This window comes from Gymnodraco acuticeps, unplaced genomic scaffold (assembly GCF_902827175.1).
Source record: "Gymnodraco acuticeps unplaced genomic scaffold, fGymAcu1.1, whole genome shotgun sequence".
Taxonomy (NCBI): Eukaryota; Metazoa; Chordata; class Actinopteri; order Perciformes; family Bathydraconidae; genus Gymnodraco; species Gymnodraco acuticeps.
This window is the reverse complement of record NW_022991213.1, coordinates 213,566-235,304: the sequence shown is the minus strand read 5'-3', so window position 1 is coordinate 235,304 and position 21,739 is coordinate 213,566. Positions and strand designations below refer to the sequence as shown.

The 21,739-nt window shown below is 42.4% G+C and overlaps 2 protein-coding genes across 3 annotated transcripts in view; both read left to right on the top strand.

Annotated features, from left to right (window-relative positions):
• LOC117561355 (coiled-coil domain-containing protein 73-like) overlaps positions 1-21,739 on the top strand; it is a 52,218-nt gene that overhangs the window by 13,666 nt on the left and 16,813 nt on the right. Inside the window, exons 7-12 of the mRNA XM_034238651.1 lie at positions 5,386-5,424; positions 17,398-17,533; positions 18,921-19,000; positions 19,200-19,322; positions 19,464-19,523; positions 19,781-19,885. Coding sequence (XP_034094542.1) covers positions 5,386-5,424; positions 17,398-17,533; positions 18,921-19,000; positions 19,200-19,322; positions 19,464-19,523; positions 19,781-19,885 — 543 coding nt within the window. The remainder of the gene's footprint in view (positions 1-5,385; positions 5,425-17,397; positions 17,534-18,920; positions 19,001-19,199; positions 19,323-19,463; positions 19,524-19,780; positions 19,886-21,739) is intronic.
• LOC117561352 (piggyBac transposable element-derived protein 4-like) lies at positions 9,073-10,633 on the top strand. 2 transcript variants are annotated; one of them, XM_034238646.1, is made up of 2 exons: positions 9,073-10,171; positions 10,283-10,633. In XM_034238646.1, exons 1-2 carry the CDS (start codon positions 9,611-9,613, stop codon positions 10,508-10,510), a joined length of 789 nt encoding a protein of 262 aa, XP_034094537.1. In that variant the 5' UTR covers positions 9,073-9,610; the 3' UTR covers positions 10,511-10,633. The 2 variants fall into 2 exon arrangements, with proteins under 2 accessions (XP_034094537.1, XP_034094536.1); XM_034238645.1 differs by having other exon boundaries at positions 10,266-10,633.

The window sequence follows — 21,739 nt, the reverse complement described above, 5'->3', positions numbered from 1 at the left end:
CCTCGGGCATGTATTGTTTATGGAGAGGACATGCAACTCCCCGATTCGCTTCCCTGAGGCTATGGCAAGCAGAAATGCTGCCTTTGTGGGCAGCCACCTAAGCCACACCTGGGCCAGGGTCTCGAAGGGAGGAGATGATGGGGCATCCGGCAGCAGGGGCAGGTCCCAAGCCGGAGCCCTCGGGGTGCTAGGGGGACGCTGCCGTAAAGCCCCTCTCATAAAGAGGGACACCGACCTGTGGCACCCCGCCCTGGCGCCGTCGACCCGAACATGTCGGGCAGAAATCGCAGCCACATAAATTCAGAGTGGAGTGAGAACGTCCACCATCTAGAAGGGACTGTTGTCTAAGCAACAACGTACATGCTGTCCCTAAGGAACACACACATTCTTGCCCCCCAGTTGGGGTAGGAAGTGCGTGAGTGCAAGCTGCACAGCCCGAAGCTCTAGCACGTTGACCTGGCGCGCACTCTCCTGGGCAGACCGCTGACCCTGAACGGTCCTGCCCTGCCACACTGCACCCCACCCTGAGAGACATGCACCTATGGTGATGGTCTCCTGGCGGGATGGGATGGCGCCCATGGGCACGCCCACTAGGAGATAGGCCCTGCCCCTCCAGCGTGACAGAGAGTGGAGGCAATGCTGCGACACCCTGACTTCCCTGTGCCTGTGCCACTTGGCGTCCAAGTGAAGGCTGTTCAGCCACATCTGCATGGGGCGCAACGACAGCGGGCCTAAGGGCCCAGCGGCCGAGGCAGCTGCCAGTCTGCCCAAGGGCCGGAGGAACTGAATATAAGGCACCATCTTGCCCGGCCCACGTGGAAGTAGGCATCCCTCAAGTCCACGGTTGAGAACCACTCCACCTGTGCATATGCAGTGGTCAGCATATAGAATGGCAGCACCTTCGGGAATCTGTTGATTCCTCTGAGGTCCAAGATCGGGCGAAATCCGCCGACTTTCTTACTCACGAGAAAGTACGCCGAGTAGAACCCCCTGGGCTAAGCAGAGGGTCTTACTGGCTTGATTGTGTCCTTGGACAGAAGGACGGACAACTCTTGGGCCAGAGCTAGGGCCCCTGCCGGATCGCTGACGACTGTCAATTAGACCCAGCCGAAGGCTAGGGGCCGGAGCTGCGGTCCGTACCCCTGGGTTAAGGTGAAAACTACCCAAGGGACGGAAGTACAGACCGCCCAGTAACTGAGCTGCTGCTGGGAAAGCAGCCGACGACCGGGGGGGCACTGGGGCACAAGGCCGTCTGGAAGGCGGGCGACTTGGGGCACGAAAGTCATTGGGTCGCGCCGCTAAGACCTCTGCAGACCACCCCTGTAATCCGGCGGCTGAGTGCGGCTGCTAGAGCGGCCCCTGGGCCTGCTGGGAGTGGGCACAGGTCTGCGAAGACCCGAGAGCTGCTGCCTGGTCTGCCTAGCTTGGGCGGCACGCTCCAGTGCCTCCAGGGCAGCTGCCCTAAACAGCTCCCCTGGATCGACTGGTACGCTACGGAGGACTCTCCTACATGCCTCCGTTAGTGGTGACTGGGCCAGCGAAACCTGGCGACGAGTCTGTACCAGCGACAAGGCCTCCTCATACAGAGGTGCATCAACCGAAGGAGGTGCGTCAGCCGAAGGAGGTGCGCCAACCGAAGGAGGGGCGTCAACCGAAGGCCCCTACACCTGGCCCAGGCTGAAGGACCAAGAGGCGACTTCATCATGCCCCTATCGGCAGCTAGCCGATCCACTTTAGAGGACAGCTTTTCTAGTCCTTCTATTGGGGGGAGCACACATAGCCATCGCTCCCTCAAGTCGCCGGGAACGGCCGAATTGATCTGGAGGAGGATGTGACAAGGAGAGGTGTCTGTTGGCTGCTGCCAGACGTTCCACCTCAGTGATTCTAGCCACTCTGAGCGCCCGAGGCATGCAGCTACAGCTCATGCAGGCGTTTACCGTGAGAACCTCCCTCAGATGCTCACATTTCTCAATGGCTCAAAAGAAGCCATACAGGCGCTACATGAATGAGCCACTCCGTAGGTAGCCAGATGCAGCGTAGCCGGGAGCGGGTGCGGGAACACAGCCTTCACCAGCTACCTGCTTAATGGAAAGAGTAGAGCGTTGCTGCTACTCGCCGAACAGAAAGAGGGATGTAATTACACCCACGTTACCGGCAGAGGGAGCGGGAGCGAGAGCACTGCCTTCACCTGGCTGGATTAATAAACACGGCAGTTCAGCGTCTACCAGGAGCGGGGGCGAGAACACTGCCGGCTGAGTTAGAGACGAATGCCAGATGCAGCATAACCGGGAGCGGGTGCGGGAACACAACCTTCACCAGCTACCTGCTTAACTGAAAAACAGGGCAGTTCCGCGTCTACCAGGAGCGGGGGCGAGAACACTGCCTTCACTGGCTGAGTTAGAGACGAATGCCAGATGCAGCGTAACCGGGAGCGGGTGCGGGAACACAGCCTTCACCAGCTACCTGCTTAACGGAGAAACAAGGCAGTTCTGCGTCTGCCAGGAGCGGGGGCGAGAACTGCCTTCACTGGTTGAGTTAGAGACGAATGCCAGATGCAGCGTAACCGGGAGCGGGTGCGGGAACACAGCCTTCACCAGCTACCTGCTTAACGGAAAAACGAGGCAGTTCAGCGTCTACCAGGAGCGGGGGCGAGAACACTGCCTTCACTGGTTGAGTTAGAGACTACATCCGCATTACCGGTAGAGGGAGCGGGAGCGAGAGCACTGCCTTCACCTAGCTGGGTAAAATAAAGAAGCTTAACAGTACACGCAAGACGTTAGCCGAGCAGCTGCTGCTAACGATCAAGCGATATCAAGTCAAATAACACACATGTTTAAGACCAGATAACTAGCTTCGAAAGAAGAGAACAGCACAGAGCTGTAGTTACAGCAGTAACCATGGCCAGTGCTCACACGGCATATAACCGTAGTTACAGTAGTAACTATGGCCAGTACTTACATGGCTTGGAACCGTAGTTACAGTAGTAACTATGACCAGTACTTACACAGCATAGAGCCGTTTACGGTATTGACTATGGCCAGTACTTGCACGGCTTGGAACCGTAGTTACAGTAGTAACTATGGCTAGGACTTACGGCTTAAAACCGTAGTTACAGTAGTAACTATGGCCAGTACTTACACAGCATAGAGCCGTAGTTACGGTATTGACTATGGCCAGTACTTACACGGCTTGGAACCGTAATTACAGTAGTAATTATGGCCAGTACTTACGGCTTAGAACCTTAGTTACAGTAGTAACTGTGGCCGGTGCCTAAAAGTGTCAGCCAAACGGCTGCCCACTAGATAATATAATATTGGGAGGATGAAATCCTCCTTAATGGCCACACATGCAGAGCACACAGCACACAGTGAAGATTGTTCTCTGCATATCGTCCTAGTGCTAGGAGTCTAGTACTAGGAGTCTAGTACTAGGAGCAGTAAATACAACGATATAGCGCTACTGCAACCATACCATGCGTTTACCGCTGAGTTACATAATGAAGCTTAACAGTACATGCAAGGTGTTAGCCAAGCGGCTGCTGCTAACAATCAAGCAACCAAGTCAGAACACAATGTTAAGACCAGATAATTAGCTTCTAAGAAAGAGAACAGCCCGCATAGAACCGTAGGCCATGGTTACAGTAGTAACCGCACATGCGGAGCACACAGCACCCGCAGTGAAGATGTTCTCTGCATATCATCCTAGTGCTAGGAGTCTAGTACTAGGAGCAGTAATACAACGATCTAGCACTACTGCAATCAAACCCTATGTTACCGGGAGCGGGAGCACTGCCCTCACCGGCTGAGTTAATAGTTAAGCTTAACAGCAAGGTGTTAGCCAAGCGGCTGCTGCTAACAATCAAGCGACCAAGTCAGAACACAAATGTTAAGACCAGATAATAGCTTCTAAGAAATAGAAAGTACTTACCTTACTCTCTGCATCTAAACGAAAAATGGGTTAAATTGAATGAGGGACACAGCCAAAGCTGGGACTCAAAAGCTAATGATAGCTCGGGCACAACGCCACAAGCAGAACTTTCAAAAGAGCATAAGGGCAACTTTATGGGAGAGGAAGCGGGAACACTGTCGTCACCAGAAAGTCTAAGCCAAACAAAAAATAAGACAGCAATCAGGACAACTTGGCTGGGAGAGGGTGCGGGGACACAGCCATCACCAGCAACAAGCTGACACCAACCTGTCTGTCGAGGCTCTGCACTGCGCACAGCCGACCACAGCTCCTGGAGGACGCGTTAACGACCCGTAGCTCCGACTGTCAGTCACGAAGCTGCACGCGGCCAGCTGCTTGCAGAGAAATCCCTCAGATCAAACGTTCAAACCTGAACGCTGTAGGCTACAAAAATGTAGCCGCGGTACCCTCGCGCAGCGAGAAGATGAAAGGAACAGATCCTCTGACGACACCGGCTGATATAGCCGGTGTCACGTGGGTCACAGGTGACTTTGTTGGTATTGGTACTCGAGCTGCGCATGCGCGCGATGGACATATCCAGTTCTTAAAGCACCGCCTCTGGCGGTCAGTAGGGACGAAATAGAACCTTTAGTTCCTATTGTCGATGCTTAAAACCTGAATTTCTAATTCTTTATTGACCTTGGATTCAGCAGCTGACAAACCAGTCTCATTCAGTTTAATACATTTGTGGAACCTTGATTGAATGTTTACACAAATATGGGATTGTTGGATCAATGAGCAGAATATCTTGTAGCTGATGATTTTTGGATTCTGATCAGGTTAACCCATTGATTTTCAACCACTTTGCTGTGAGAGATCGTCACGTGTGCCCTTGGAAATGGTCCAATTTCACTTAATCGGTCCCAAACAATCTTATTTAGTTGCTGCAAATATAATCCAACAGTACCATGGTCCCAAGCAAGCTGAAACGTCATCTCCAGACAAAACACCTGTCACTTCAAAACAAGAACATGTACTATTTTGTTTGCCTGCGTAAACAAACTCCCAAACTTTTATGACATAAAACAAGCGAAAGTTCTCAAAGCTAGCTACTTAGGAGCTGAACTCGTAACCGAATTGAGAGACTTGTCATTAAATTGTCTTCATGTTTTAGATTCAAGATTCAAAGGTTTACACAACTACATTGTAATTATATAATGTTTGAAAAACTTAGATCGCAGGTTCCTCAACAGTGCAGTTACAAGACATAAAAAATACTTATTGGGCTTCAATGTGTCATATAGTAACTTTTTCACTTATTTGTGTGCTGCAGAATTTTTTTTTTTGTAAAAAAATGTACCACGGCTCAAAAGGTTGAAAAACTCTGGGTTAAACAAATTCACTCAGAGTAAGCCACAATGCTCGGCTCATCTGAGATGAAATCCTTCATCTTGATTTTCTTCTTCTTCTCTTTCGCAGTTACTGAAGTACAACTTGGAGAAGAAATCCAGTGAACTGGTAAGTACTTTTTTTTGTTACTCATACAAATTGTTGATAGAGGAGGGGTGGGAGTGAGAAATATGAAAGAGGAGGATTAGGGAACGGTGCTAAGGAGGGATGGGTTCTGAGGGAAGAGCTCATCAGAAGTAACGGATAGGGAGTGTGTGACACTTTGAACTGCCAGCACAGCACAGAGGATATCTCTATTAAAATGTTTTATATCTGGGCCTCGCTCGGTTTAACCTTCTTCATATAACGGCGGAGTGAGAGGGAGGCGAAGAGAGCCGGTGTAGAGGAGGGGGCGAGAATGAGAGTGAAGGGAGTGAGGGGGGAAAGGAAAGTGAAGAAAAGAATCCGCTCAGCTTGATACACACAATCAAACTATAACAGCAGTGTGAGAAGCGATAAAGCGCTCTGAGGCATGTGCTGAGGTCATCCCACAGAAAGAGCAGTGTTTCCCCTATATACAAATAGTAGTGGCGCAGCGCCGCTGCTGAAATATGCGCGCCGCTGCTAGGGGGCACCAGCCAGGTACCCAAAAAAAATAAAAACATTTTTTTTTTACTTTTTTAATTAAAAATAATAATAATTGGCGACCCTTTTTCATTTTTGATTGTTTATGTGGATTTGTAGTATTTGTGTTACTGTATGTTCAATAAAGGTATATTTTTGCTAAATCTTGAGACATTGCCACTGTATGTACTAGGCAGGGCCGATTTTTGGCCTAGGCGACATAGGCGGTCGCCTCGGGTGCCAGATCTGGGGGGCGCTGTGCTGGTAGCTCTGGGAGGGGAAAAAACATTTTTGACCATTGGCGCTCATCCTAATTTTCCTAAATTATGTAAACACATATTTCCAAGGCACTCCTTTATCATTTTTAGGATAAATAAAAACAGGTTTGAAACCATTCCAATGTATACTATAGGACAGTAAACCAAAAATATCGTTTAAAGTTGGAGGGATACAAAAATATGCATAAATAAATGTTAACTAGCTAAAATAAGATAGTTATTGGCTATGGTAGGTTATTGGTTATGTTTAGGGTTGCACATTTTCCATGGGAAGTTAAGCTGGGGAATTTTGGAAATATTCGATACAAAATTAAACAAAAAAACATGACATTTCAACAGATTTTTTTTAATTTTTTTTAAAGTAGAACAGAACAAGTTTTAATTATTTTATTGAACAATTATTTGTTTCATTGAAGAACGAAAACAGGAATTTTGAGTTAAATATTACTCATCCCCGCAACCCCACAAAAAAATGAACAAAATGCACCCCCCATCCAAAAATCCCCACAAAGTCCCATTCAAAATGTTAAATGAAAAGAGCCCTTCTCCCTCCAAAAAGTCCCATTAAACAGGCAAATCTTCCTTCAAGCAATCCTCTGCATTTTTGCTAAACCCTTTCAGTCAATGGGCTCTTCCTGGGCTTCTTTAACATCCAACTCTGAGTCTTCCTCTGCAGTGTCACTGTCCAGCCTTGTTGAGGATGGCTCTGTGTCAGGCTCAAAGAGCCTTAGGTTTGCCCGGATGCCAACCAGTTTTCCACTCTCACATTTGTGAGCCTGTTGCGAACCTTTGTGTGGTGTCAATAGCCATGTAGTAAGCAGTATGCTATGGCATGGATATTCAATTGTACTTGAATGACATCTGTTTGTTTTAGTCAAGATTATGCTAAAATATACTTTCCCCAACTATATTTAACCCTCCGGTATCACTGTGGACGTTTTTGTCCATATGGGTCATTTTTCACTTTTCATTTTGCAATAACTTTGGTTGTGTTGGTGCAAACGGCCTGAATTTTTGTAACAAGGCTATTTTCTCGATCTATTTTGGAATTCCAATTTCAATTTTTCAAATCGACTTTAATTCACTGTGTAACAAATCGACTACGCAAATTTGTCATTCGAGACAAAAATGTCCACTGCAAAATACTTTGATAAAAACATTATATTAAAAGGTTTTTTTCACAACTTTTTTGGGTTCAATCTTTAAAGCAACTTCCGCCCTAATAGAAAATACCAAAAATGTAATCATTCTCATGATTTTAACCCTTTAAATTCCATTTTGAAAACATGAAACCGCTGTTTTTTTTCATGATGAAAACAGAGAAAATTAGTTATTTTCCCAAAAATACATATCTGGGGACTGGCTCTTTTTTTTTTACAACAGTCTTGGATATGTCAAAGATTAGCAACAAAATGGATTTTTTTGCATTATTAATTTTTGCACAAAATCAGATTGAACAAAAAAGTTACAAATTAGTCATTCGGGACAAAAATGTCCACTTCTAAAAACTGCTCTAAAATGAACACAGATTAATATTTTTTTTTACTTTTTGGGGTTAAATCTTTCAATCAACTTCAGTCCTGATCAAAAATACCAAATGTTAAATTATGTTCAGGATTTTAACCCTTGAACTGCCAGTTTGAAAACATGAATTTGCGTTTTCTATGAAAAACATGCACAAAAAGGCAGTTATTTTCCATATAATAAATGTTGGTGGGGTCGGCTTTTTTTTTTTTTTATCACAGTCTTGGGTATGTCAAAGATTAGCAACAACATTTATTTTTTTTGCATTATTAGTTTTTGCACAAAATCAGATTGAACAAAAAAAGTTACATATTAGTCATTTGGGACAAAAATGTCCACTTCCAAAAACTGCTCTAAAATGACAACAGATTAATATTTAAAAAAACTTTTTGGGGTTAAATCTTTCAATCAACTTCAGTCCTGATCAAAAATACCAAATGTTAAATTATGTTCAGGATTTTAACCTTTTAACTGCCAGTTTTAAAACATGAATTTGCGTTTTCTATGAAAAACATGCACAAAAAGGCAGTTATTTTCCATATAATAAATGTTGGGACGTTCGGCTTTTTTTTTTTTATCACAGTCTTGGATATGTCAAAGATTAGCAACAACATTTATTTTGGTGGATTATTAGTTTTTGCACAGAATCAGATTAGACAAAAATGTCCCATCCACTCCCATTATAACCACATCTTTTGATCTCTCCGCCATACCGGTATAAAATCATGCATTTTATAATGTCAGGGTTTTATATTGGAGGAAAATAGTTCAATTTGTCCTTTTTACTGTATATCACCAGATGTGACATTTTACATTGAATTACATGCTTGTCATGTCTTGATTTACAGTTTACAGCATTCGCAATTTTCCCGTCATCTCTTTACCTTTGATGTGTGTGAGAATGTAGGAGTATGTGTTCTCTCGTGGCATTTTGTTTTCATTTGTGCTGTTTCATGTGTCTTAGAGGTAAACAGAGGTATGATCTTGACCCAGCTTGACCTTGTTGTTTTGAATTGTTTGGAACTTCAAAGGCTTTGATAATGTCTCTTTAGCATACAAACATACACAGCCATACATGCACTAAGACAATAAGCGAACACCTGGCTGCAAAGCCAGATCCATAAATATGTGTAGTTTGGCTGGCTGGTCGTTTCATTCCTGTGATACGCAACAAGCGAGTAAGATGAAGAGGCGCTTCTCTGTGGAAGAAGCTAGGGATATGGTGATGCAGCCGGCAACCTCCAGCGAGTTGCTTGACTCTTCTTCTGAATCAGAAACAACCTCAGAAGAAGAATGTGATGTGGAGTTTGTAGTGGAGTCTGATCCTTCTTCTTCTGACCCTTCTGCTGAAACTGCAGAGGAAACAGAAGATTCTGGCAGTGGGTGGACATCAAAAAATGGTGAAATCTGGTCTCCCTCTAACAACGACACGCTGCGCTACATTCCCGCTGCCAGAGGTTTGGTTCCAGGGCCCACGCGTTATGCCATTACAATAATTGATGACGTGGAATCCTCCTTCAATTTATTTTTCACTGCTGAGATCATCAGTAGTATTGTCGACATGACAAACTTGCAGGGGGGACGTTCGGTGGCAAACTGGAGTGATGTGGATGCCACAGATATTCGTGCATATATCGGTCTCCTGATATTGGCTGGAGTTTACAAATCGAAGGGCGAATCCATCCGCAGCCTCTGGGTTGACCACAGTGGACGTGCCATCTTCCGTGCCACAATGACCCACACCAAATTCCGGTTGATGAATACCACCCTCCGGTTTGACGACAAGCTGATGAGACCTTCCCGTCACAGAGAGGACAAGCTTGCCCCCATCCGCTCTCTCTGGGAGAAGTGGACACATCGCCTTCCGATGCTTTGCAACCCTGGTGAAGATGTGTGTGTGTGTGGATGAGCAGCTTGTCCCCTTCAGAGGCCGCTGCAAATTCCGGCAATACATACCAAGCAAGCCAGCAAAGTATAGGCTAAAAATCTGGGTCACCGCTGACGTTGAAACCTCCTATGCCTGGAAGTGCCAGATTTACACCGGTAAAGCTGCTGGCAGTGCTGCCAAGGTGGGCCAGGGAAAGCGTGTCGTCCTGGAAATGACAGAGGGGCTCCAAGGGATCACTGTGACTTGTGACCATTTTTTCACGTCATATGCACTTGTGCAGGAGCTACTAAAGAGGAAAGTGGCCCTTGTCGGAACCATCCGAAGAAATAAGCCTGAGCTTCCATCCAAACTCCTGCAGGTGAGGCAGAGAGCTGCCCTCTCCTCTCTTTTTGGTTTTACCAAGAACACCACAGCGGTGAGCTACATTCCCAAACGGGGGAGAAACGTGCTCCTCCTCAGCAGCAAACACAGGGACCCAGCTGTGACAGAGGAGGAGAAAAGGAAACCTGTGATCATTGCAGACTACAACCACTGCAAGGGAGCTGTCGACAACCTAGACAAGGTATGGAGGCATTACCAGTATATAAATAATACATGATACAGTTGTTAATAATTTAAAAGAATATTTGAATTCATTTTGTATTGGTCTTTTGTAGGTTGTGGGCTCCTACAGCTGCAGGAGGATGACCCATCGGTGGCCACAGGTCCTCTTCCACAACATGATAGATGTCTCTGCCTTCATGCATTTGTGCTTTTTACTGCTGTGGATCCCTCCTGGAAGCAAGCCAAGTCCTTCAGGAGGAGGCTTTTCTTGGAGGAGTTGGGGAGATCTCTGGTGTCTGCAAAAATCATGCGGAGAAAGCATCCACCTCGTACACCGGCTGCTGTTACCATAGTATGATTTGTTCATGAATGTTGATTGCAGTTTGCTGTTTGGAAAATAAATGTTGACATTGATACATCTGATGCTGATTTAAAAATGATTTCAGAGAAAGTTGAAAATAGTATTACTTCAGTGTTTTTATAGGTCATATAATTCAATGGTAAAATGTCACATCTGGTGATATACAGTAAAAAGGGACACATTTAACTATTTTCCTCCAATATAAAACCCTGACATTATAAAATGCATGATTATATACCGGTATGGTGGAGAGATCAAAATATGTGGTTATAATGGGAGTGGATGGGACGTGAGTGGCTAATGTGTGAGTATTTTGTTTAATCTGATTTTGTGCAAAAACTAATAATGCAAAAAAATAAATGTTGTTGCTAATCTTTGACATATCCAAGACTGTGATAAAAAAAAAAAAAAGCCGACCCCACCAACATTTATTATATGGAAAATAACTGCCTTTTTGTGCATGTTTTTCATAGAAAATGCAAATTCATGTTTTCAAACTGGCAGTTCAAGGGTTAAAATCCTGAACATAATTTAACATTTGGTATTTTTGATCAGGACTGAAGTTGATTGAAAGATTTAACCCCAAAAAGTTTTTTAAAATATTAATCTGTTGTCATTTTAGAACAGTTTTTGGAAGTGGACATTTTTGTCCCGAATGACTAATATGTAACTTTTTTGTTCAATCTGATTTTGTGCAAAAACTAATAATGCAAAAAAATAAATGTTGTTGCTAATCTTTGACATACCCAAGACTGTGATTTAAAAAAAAAAAAAAGCCGACCCCCCCAACATTTATTATATGGAAAATAACTGCCTTTTTGTGCATGTTTTTCATAGAAAACGCAAATTCATGTTTTCAAACTGGCAGTTCAAGGGTTAAAATCCTGAACATAATTTAACATTTGGTATTTTTGATCAGGACTGAAGTTGATTGAAAGATTTAGCCCCAAAAAGTTTAAAAAAATATTAATCTGTGTTCATTTTAGAGCAGTTTTTGGAAGTGGACATTTTTGTCCCGAATGACTAATTTGTAACTTTTTTGTTCAATCTGATTTTGTGCAAAAACTAATAATGCAAAAAAATCCATTTTGTTGCTAATCTTTGACATATCCAAGACTGTTGTAAAAAAAAAAAGAGCCAGTCCCCAGATATGTATTTTTGGGAAAATAACTCATTTTCTCTGTTTTCATCATGAAAAAAAACAGCAGTTTCATGTTTTCAAAATGGCATTTAAAGGGTTAAAATCCTGAGAATGATTACATTTTTGGTATTTTCTATTAGGGCGGAAGTTGCTTTAAAGATTGAACCCAAAAAAGTTGTGAAAAAAACCTTTTAATATAATGTTTTTATCAAAGTCTTTTGCAGTGGACATTTTTGTCTCGAATGACTAATTTGCGTAGTCCAATCGAATGATACCGGAGGGTTAAGTTCCCTATGAAGAGCCAACCTTCAATTTAGAAAATTCCCAGTTTATTCCCATAAATTCCCGTTTATTCCCATGGAAAGTTTCCATCTTTGAAAATTCCCGGAATTTTGCAACCCTAGTTATGTTCATATACTTATTTGATTATTAAAATGTAAACCGATCTTTTTCATATGGGTGTTTTAGAGTTGTACCCCCTAGATCAGGTCTCTAGTAATTGTGTGCTCAAAGTGCACCAGATTGAAGCATTTTACTTTATGTTAAAAAAAATCATACCCCGGACCCCCCAGAGGATGTGACGTTCACCCCCCAATTAAAACATGTTCATACAATACTGAATACATTTGAAGCCATTTTGACGTATATTACCTATGTCAATAAGTTTCTATTTTTGTAGTGTATTTGTCTTTAGTAGAGATTTTTCATTTATTCTTTATAAAATCTCGCCTAGGGCAGCAAATTGGCTAGAACCGGCCTGGTACTAGGCCTCAAGAGCCTTTTTTGTGCTGGCAGACTCATAGAAACAAATCGGCGCGGTGCACTTCGCACGTGCACACACTAAAAAATTCTCCGCGCTCACATTATGCTGGGCCCACGTGCCTTAGCACCGCTGCTATGACTCCATCCTAGGGGAAACACTGAAGGGACGTGCAATAGCTGTGTTAAGGGTCCCATGTCATGGCCATTTCTACTGATCATAATTCCATTGTCGAGGTCTACTAGAATAGATTTACATTGTTCAATGTTCCTAACTCACATTGGTTTCTCATACAGCATCTCTGTAAAGTATGTGTATTCACTCTCTGTCCTACACGGCTTGTTGGAGCTCCTGCCCCCCCTCCCTATGAGCCCAGTGTGCTCTGATTGGTCAGCTCGCCCACTCTGTTCTGATAAGTCCACCACCGTTACAGCGGAACATCAGTGTTTATGTTTTACAATGGCGTTTGTTAGCAACCAGAAAATGACACCAGTAATGACAAACAGATGAGAATGCTGCATGGGGTCTGGGTGCCGTGTTGGCGGGACGTTGCGAGGCTCGCTGCTGCGAGGAGCGGACAGTGTGAGCTGGCTTACTGGTGTGGTTTTCTGGTTGCTGGGTGGGGTCCGCGAGACAGCGAGACACAGCGAAACCAGCCCGAGCATACACACACACACCCGCAGCCTCGTCGCGTCCCGCCGTCTCAGGCTGAGAAATCCGCGGAGCTGTAGCTGAGAAAATATTGAGTGTGTCCGCGGATGTAACGTAACGGCTCCGTGGATTGGTCCATTTGGACCAATAGGTCCATTGGATCGTCGTTACGTCACTTGGTTCCCGGAAGAAAAATTTTTTAAAAGAAAAATCTCCGTTTTGGGGCAGCATAGACAGGTCTTTTCTGTGTTAGAGTTTTACTCGCTACAGGATGTACTTTGAGGGTTTGTGACTTTGCAGACCGTTTACATCAGGGGGGTCAAACTCAATTTAATCGCGGGCCACATCAGCATTATGGCTGCACTCAAAGGGCCGGTTGTAACTTTAAGATATGTAAAAATACATATATAAATAATATATATATAAAATAATGTATTATATTACATTATTGCCTCTGCATTGGATTATTATTGGATAGGGTAATAACTTCATAATTAACTACGTCTGAAAGCAGAAGTCTGGGGCAAACAATTGCAAGTCTCTTCAGTACGCACAAAATGATTTAAAAAGAAAAGGCAAATTCTGGAAAAAAGTCAAAAACAGAAGTGACATTTAAAAAAAAAAAAGATTTGAGATGCATTGTGGGACATGTAGTTTATGGGCAACGTGCTTCTGTAAATCATCATGTAACCGTATAATAAACATATGTGACCCGCTCTATTGAAATCAGTCGAAAGTCGCAACGGCTCATTTCAAAATAAACGTGGATTTGCGTAAAAAACAATTTTTTCGGAGTTTGGGTGTTTTGTTTGATTTTAAACAAACAAAGTCTTGGCTTTCAGAATATGAAACTTTTATTTCCAAACTCACACGATAAATACATTCTTTAAGCTTGTAAAGGGAAGATGACAGGCAATCTGCTCTTCCGCAGCGCCCCCCCCCCTCCCTCCGGCTGACATTATGAATGTAAGCGTATAGTAATCATAGATAACACGGCAGGGTCCGTTACAGTTTATTTTCATCTGATTTCAATTAAACAAAGTCTTGGCTTTCAGAATATTAAACTTGTTTCGGCAAATTCAGATGATAAATACAACTTTGAAGCTTGTAACGTTACACACAAACGCAAAATTACACAAACACACGTACACACACACACACACACACACACACGTATACACACACACTCGCAAGCTTCCCCCAGACCAGTAATCCAAACGAAAATATCTTCCCTCCGTAGTATTTTGATCATTTGCTAATAATCAATCAGATCGATGGATTCCAGAGAAGAGAAAACTTTGAAGGCCTTTTTCTCAAAATGATGACTCGGTGACAGTCATTATATAATGTAACATATTTCGCTTAATATTTGGAGTACAAAAACAATCCTGATATCATTAGAAAGCTAGGAATATCCTCTTTCCAGCAGTCTATACAACTCAAAATGTGTCTTCGGGTCAATGCGACTGATTTCGATAGAGCAGGTCACATATAATATTCTTTGCAAGCTCTTGTGGGGCCACAGAAAATGAAGTCACAGGCCTGATTTGGCCCCCGGGCCTTGAGTTTGACACCACATGCATAAAAAGCTACATAACACACAAGGGGACGGGTAATAACCGAAAAAGCATGTCATGGGACCTTTAAACCACGATCCTCTCAGTAACAAAAACAGTGACAGGAAGAGGATACTAATCTGACAAAATGTGTAACTGCTTTTGGCCTCCTCGGATTTTGTGCCTGGCTTAAAACTTTGTAACCTTTATGAAGCATTCCTATTTTTTAAAGGATAACTCCTTTCATTAATGAAAAGGTTCAAAATGCTTTTTATCCTCATGATTGGCTTTTCCCAGACCTAGAGCCAGCAGCAAATCAGCCTACCAGTAAAGATCACTTATTTACATGTTGTTTTGTTTCATATAAATAACAGGGTTTGGAAATGACAATTCTGGGTCTTACAAGGAGTTATGTGCCAGGAAGGTAGGAAGTTAAAGCACCTTTGCATTGTGGCTAATTGGTGTTACTACAACTCCAGGTCAGTCACGTCATTGGGACCAAGAATACTTTTTTCCCATTGACTGATTTATATAGTTCCTTTTTCTAATTTCAGAGTACAATTTTTTTTCAACTACCCCTACAATAACTTGAATAGCCATCATTAAATCATTAAAAGTTGTGAAATTTACTAAAAGCCAAATCCAGAGTTATTTTCCCTCTCCATTCATTTGAGTGAGCCGGGACCAGGCGTGTGGCTACCGTGGTGAACCAAATTGTTGGCAGGGCTTTAGGAAAACGCGCAAAAACTATGAGGGGCCATACTGGACATTATTCAGAAATACCGTTCACACACACATATGAAACGCACTCACACACACATGAAACTCACTCATATATTATACACATGTGAAACGCACTCACACACACACACATGAAATGCTCTAATACACATGTGAAACGCACACACACACACATATGAAATGCTCTAATACACGTGTGAAACACACACACACACACACACACACACACACACACACACACACACATAATGCGATTTCAGTATGTTGTGTGAGAGGGATTTCAGTATGTTGTGTGAGAGGGATTTCAGTATGTTGTGTGAGAGGGATTTCAGTTGAAACGGAAGTCGTTTTTAACAAACAGTGAAGAACCGCGAATTTCAAAAAAGCGAAAACAATATTTTTCGTCTTTCCGTTTGCGATTGTTCCATTCCATCATGTCTGCTCAGCAGCTTGCACAAAGCTTAACTGATGCAGCAGCGTTGTTAAGTAATATCCTGGCCTCAGCTGAGACTATTCGAACGCTATCGAATGTGGCCACAACTGGGCCACAAACGACTGTTGGAGCTGCAAGTGGGAACACCCTGGACGGTCAGCTATCGTCCCTCTTCCCGTCCCGCGATGGGCAACGGCCCACTGCAGCTCCCCTTAGAGACTGTGCACCCCGATATCAAGCACAACACTGCAATTGATTTACTGGTGTTGAGGGGAAAAAAGAAAATAAAGATTAAAAAAGCATTATAATGGAGAATTATAGATAAGAGACAAAGAGGAAAGATGATAAATGTTAGTCATTTCCGATGTATGACATCTTATTGTGTTAACTGCGTTGAGTTTTTTAAAACTTTTTCTTCCATATTGAAGAATGAAAGCATTTTTTAATCGAATGTATACAATTCTGGGTTAATTACTGGGATGACGTAAAGCACAGTATTACTACTGTAGTAACATTGAAAGTCCCTTAACAAATGGGTGGGATGATACCAGGGCCGCGTGTGTGAGAGCGTGTGAGAGCGGTTCATGTGTGTGAGAACGTTTCATGTGTGTTTGAGAGCATTTCATATATGTGTGTGTGAGTGTTTCACATGTAAATGTAAATAACTTTGGATTTCATGTGTGTGTGAGAGTGTTTCACAAGTGTATGTGAAGGGTATTTCTGAATAATGTACCTAAACTAAAGGCCCCTCATAAAAAACAGTTTGCATTCTGTACGGGCCCTATCAGGGCATTTTGACTGCATGCGCCGCTGGGCACATTTTAAAGGTATGAACGGGGACCGCCTCTAACACTGTGTCCAGTTCTCTTTATACATCCATGTGATGGGCGAGATTTATTTACGGTGACTTCCTGGAGCCTTTAGATCACTAAGTGGATTCTGCGACCTCGGGTTTCACTCTGCTCCTATTCTTTATTTTAGGCCAAACTAACCAGCCGCTGGACGTTACTTGATATGTTTTTCCCTAATGTTTAACCATTGCATTCAAGTTCAAAACTGTTTGTAGGAATCAAAAAGATGCTTTTTTTTGTCAATAAACACAATGCAATTTCACAAAAGCCAAATTCACGTAAGGCAATTCAAATCTATCTTGTCACAGATCCCTCTTTGATACAACAACAAAGTCATGCTTTTATTTTAAGAGGGGGCGTAGGGACAGAGATAATATTGTGCCCCTGGAGCAGTTTTGGGGTGTTGGTCTTCTTGCTCTCGGACAAACTGGCACCTCTCCATCGGTCCAAACTCCGTGCTTCAGTTGTGATCAGGTTGTAGATTGTAACAAGTATTACAATCTACAAGTATTCTAAGTTTTAAGTGATTTTACATTAATAAAAACATAGTTATGAATATAATATCCAGTTTCTGACAATTAAACCACACTAATCATACACACAGGTCCTTTTTAATAAGAAACATTTTCACAATTTATCCTTGTTGAGGATTGTTTCTTTTTCGCATTGCATCTGTGCTCAGGTCTTGTTTTTATACATAGGGGGCACTTGTTTGTTTTTTTGGTCTGTTTGACCTATACCTATTCCACAGGAGGTGAAACTAGCCCTGCAGACCCGGTCAAAGGACAGCCACCTGAACCAGCTGGGAGAGGTGGAGAAGCGTTTCAGTGCCCTGTCCAGGCAGTGTGCCGTGGTCAAGCAGGCCCACGAGAAACTGGAGCAAAATGGTAATTAAAGGATGTAGGAATGTAGGTATGGATATGTAAACAGAAAGGTATATATATGCTGATGGCTGATGGGTTACAAATTCTACTATGCTGAAAGCCAAGTGTTCACTTTATTAGATGCCCTATTTAGCTCCGATATCAGCATGGATTCTTGAGGGTATAAATGTAACAAGGTGCTGGAAACAACTCACAGAGATGTTAGTCCCTGCTGATTTGAGTAGAGTGACTCGGCTTGTGCAGAATTTTTTGAAGTTCAATAATTACTGCAAATAATATCCACTTTCACTTCATCCCAAATACATTATTTTTGGGTCAAATCTGGGTAATGAGGAGAGGTCACTGTCAAGTTTCTTTAAATGCTCCTCCAGGATATTTCATACAGAGAAAACTGGCTATGGAAAGACCTCCCAGGTCAGCTACAATGTTTAGTGTTAGACCTCGCCCAGTTGCTACCATGGGGCTTTATTTTAGCCCATAACGCATTCCCACAACAATAATACTAGCAGCCTGTTGATATGGCTACATGGATTCATACGGTTGACAACAAATATGCACCCTGCTGTGAAATGAATTACCAAGAGTTGCTGTAGCCCAGGTGCTTTGTGCGTTCTGATATGACCTTTTGACAAATAGCATGTTGTTTTGTTGAGTGGACATCCAGTGATTGGAATATTTAGTCTTTATCACTATTTATTGTTTAAATGTAGACTTTGTAGTCTCAAAATCAAGCTTTTCATGTTCAAAGCTGCTCAAATCATATGTCTTGCCCATTCAGTCAAAGAGAAAATAATACTCTGCACTGCCACCGTTTAAAGGAGAAACATTTTTACTTTTAAAGGGGCCATTTTATGCTCATTTTCAGGTTCATATTTGTAATTAGCGCCTCTCCTGTGACATGTCTCCATGCTTTAGTGTTTAAAAAGATCTTTATTTTTCTCATACTGCCTGTGCTGCAGCACCTCTTTTCACCCTCTGTCTGATTGGTTAGCTGGCCGGCTCTGTTGGAAGCTCACAACTTTGCAGTACAGTGTAACATCTACATTGCCTGTTTTTAAACACACTTATCTCAAATTCTATTTCCATTTCAAATTCACTATCTCTGTTAATGTAAATGTAGGTATACTGTTGGCTCATTTCGCCTCAGTCATCTTTCATTTAAAACTGAAAGTATTACATTAAACATTACATTACACATTTACTGAAATGCTTAAGGACCACTACATTGAAAATATTCAATATAGGTGAGTATATAAGTTATTGTTGCTTTTCTGAATCTCTTTGTATCTCCCTACATGTGTGTCACTCTCACACATTAATGTAAGACTAATTCAGTTGTGTCACATAGCATGTATTAATGATGGTGTCTTACCTTGTGTACTTCTTACAGTTGATGAGGCAATGAAAATAAATAAGAAAATGACAACTGCATGTGAAAAACAAGAGGCAACCATTGTGTCACTAAAAAAGGTATGTGGAAAAGAATGCTTAATGATTTAGCATTTTTTAACTGCATCCATAGTCAATACTGTAATACTGTATTCAATCCATTACAGTTCCATGGTTGTCTAAGAAATAGCCTGTAAGAAATACAAATGTATTTACAGTAAGTAATCAACTTGGATTATTCTCTACTTTTATAATTTGTTCATGCATGGTGCTTTCTCAGGAGGTGGAGGAGGTTAGTAACAAGCTGATCAAGGCCAAGATGTCTTCAGTGAGACATGACCAGGCCCAAAGTCCTACAGGCAGAGAGCAGCATTTCCAGCAGCTGCACCAGAAACTCAACATGGTAACAATCAGTGAAAAGGATCATAATAGGAAGATAATAGCCTCAAAGCAATATGATACTGATCAAGATCACACTGATAAATAATCACACTTAGCAGGTAAGCTATAAGTATTTCACTTATGATTCTGTATTTCTGTTTAGGAAACTGAAATGAACAAGAAACTAAGAGAGGAAAATGAAGCTGTGAGAGCAGAAAAGCAGGTACAAAACTAGAGACAAAACCTGATGCTTTTTCTACACTGATATGTGTGTGGGTGTGGTCATCTTGGAGGATTCATTTCTGTTCAAAATACAATTAAAAGGGTTTTTTCTTTCACTGGAGGAAGTGAAAATAAGCTAGAAGCACGCTTCATTGGTCAATGAAGTGTCATGTTGCATGACACTTCATTGGTCAATGAAGTGTCATGTTGCATGACTTCATTATGTATACAAAAATGTATGTATGTGTGTTTGTATAGGAAGTGATGAGGGCTATGCAGCATGCCCAGCAGCTGCTGCTGTGTCAGACGCAGACAGTCAGCAGAGTCGATCTGGAGATGAAGACACAGAGAGAGCAGCAGCAGGTCACACACTTTCATCCTCTGCTGATTCATGAACATAACTGTTCATATTGTTCCCATAAACAACAGTACAGATTTGTAGCTCACATGCTACTGCTGTTCATACTAAAAGTACTTTTTAATTAGATTCGATTAGATGTACTTTATGGATTTCAAATTGGGAAATTGTTACAGCAGGATGTTTACTAATAATAAAATATATACATATCCACATTAGAAATAAAAAAAAGTTCTATTGAGTATCTATAGAACTGGCCATATACCCATCTTCCAGAATGGGCTTTATTTAAAAGACACCTACAGCTGTTTACAATTATAATGGGCTGTTAACAGGAAACAGAAAGAAATTCTTTTTGTGCTTATCGGGTTTTTCCCTTCCTGTAGTGTGTTATACGTTTTAGTGCATGTAAATGGTCTGCAAAGGCTTACACCCCTGTGTTCCCTCCAGAGGGTTTCTCTCCCACACACTCCCCCCTCCCCCCCCCCCTGCCTAAAACACCTCCATTGGACTCCTTTGTTTACTTCTGTAATATAGTGACATCACTTTGTGACACTCGTGTTACTATTGGCTAGAGATCCGACACATCACGTCATGATTTGTTAAGGGGCAGAATATATCTTAGCGATTGATGAATCACAACAGAGCCGGCCAGCTAACCAATCAGAGCAGACTGGGCTCTGGTTTCAGACAGGGTGTCTCTCAATGTCGAGGATGCTTCCTTGCTAGGACATGTCTTCCGAGTCACTTCCTTCAGAAGCGAGGCAAGAATCCTTCCTAGCCTCGGAAAACGAAGAATGGTGGAACAGGCTAACAGGCTAACAGGCATATGCGAGGCCCCACCTTAAATGGAGCGCGATTTCCACCAAAGATTTGGAAATTGGTACATGCGCAAAGCATTGTGGGGATTTTAAGACCGCGGAGGATACACATGTGCAGCCTCGACATTTCTCGCTGCGAAGGACGCCGTGCTTGGTAGAATTCCAAGGAGCCTGGACATTGGAACAGTCCTTCGGCAGGACTCGATGACGTAGCATCCTTGAAATAGTGGCTCTGGAGCAGCCTTCCTTGACATTGAGAAACACCCAGAGGGTGAAAAGAGGTGCTGCAGCACAGGCAGTATGAGAAAAATAAAGAGCTTTTTGAACATTAAAGCATGGAGACATGTCCCAGTAGAGGAACAAAATACTAATATGAACCTGAAATTAGCATAATAGGGCCCTTTTAATTGTTGTTCAGTTTGATGCCTTAAAAGAACTAAGTCAACATTTATTTTTATGATAGAGAATGTGGTGTATTTTTACAGGTCGATCCATGTATTGGCCTCACAAGGGCTTTTTCAGGGTCTATTTAAATGATTATGAAGTCAATTTACACAAGGACAGAAATAAATAACGGCCATAGTTTCTTCCCATCAATGTGATGAATGTGCCGTTGTATATTTAAGCAATAGCTCACGACAGGCCGTGGTATACTGTCTGCTCATTATATCACGGCCTGAAGTGAGCTATTGCTTTTATAAAACGGTTACCAAGTGTGGCAATATGAAAGAAAAATACACACTCTAATTTAAATAGTTTTTATTAGTAAATAATGATGTTCAAAATAAAATAGTCCCTCCGTTGCCTTCTGCACGAAACATAGTGCGAGGTGGTTGCTATGCAACAACACTAACAGCTAGAGAACATATTAGACAGAGAGCGTTGATCCAATATTTGGCTATTTATTTACATTCATGTGTTTGTTGCTGTTTAATGTGCACCCACTGAAAACCTGTCCATTATCAGTAGCATGGCTTACGAGGTCACTTGTATAGGTTGAGGTTGTTCTAGGCTGTTGTTTGGCGTGGTGAGAATATT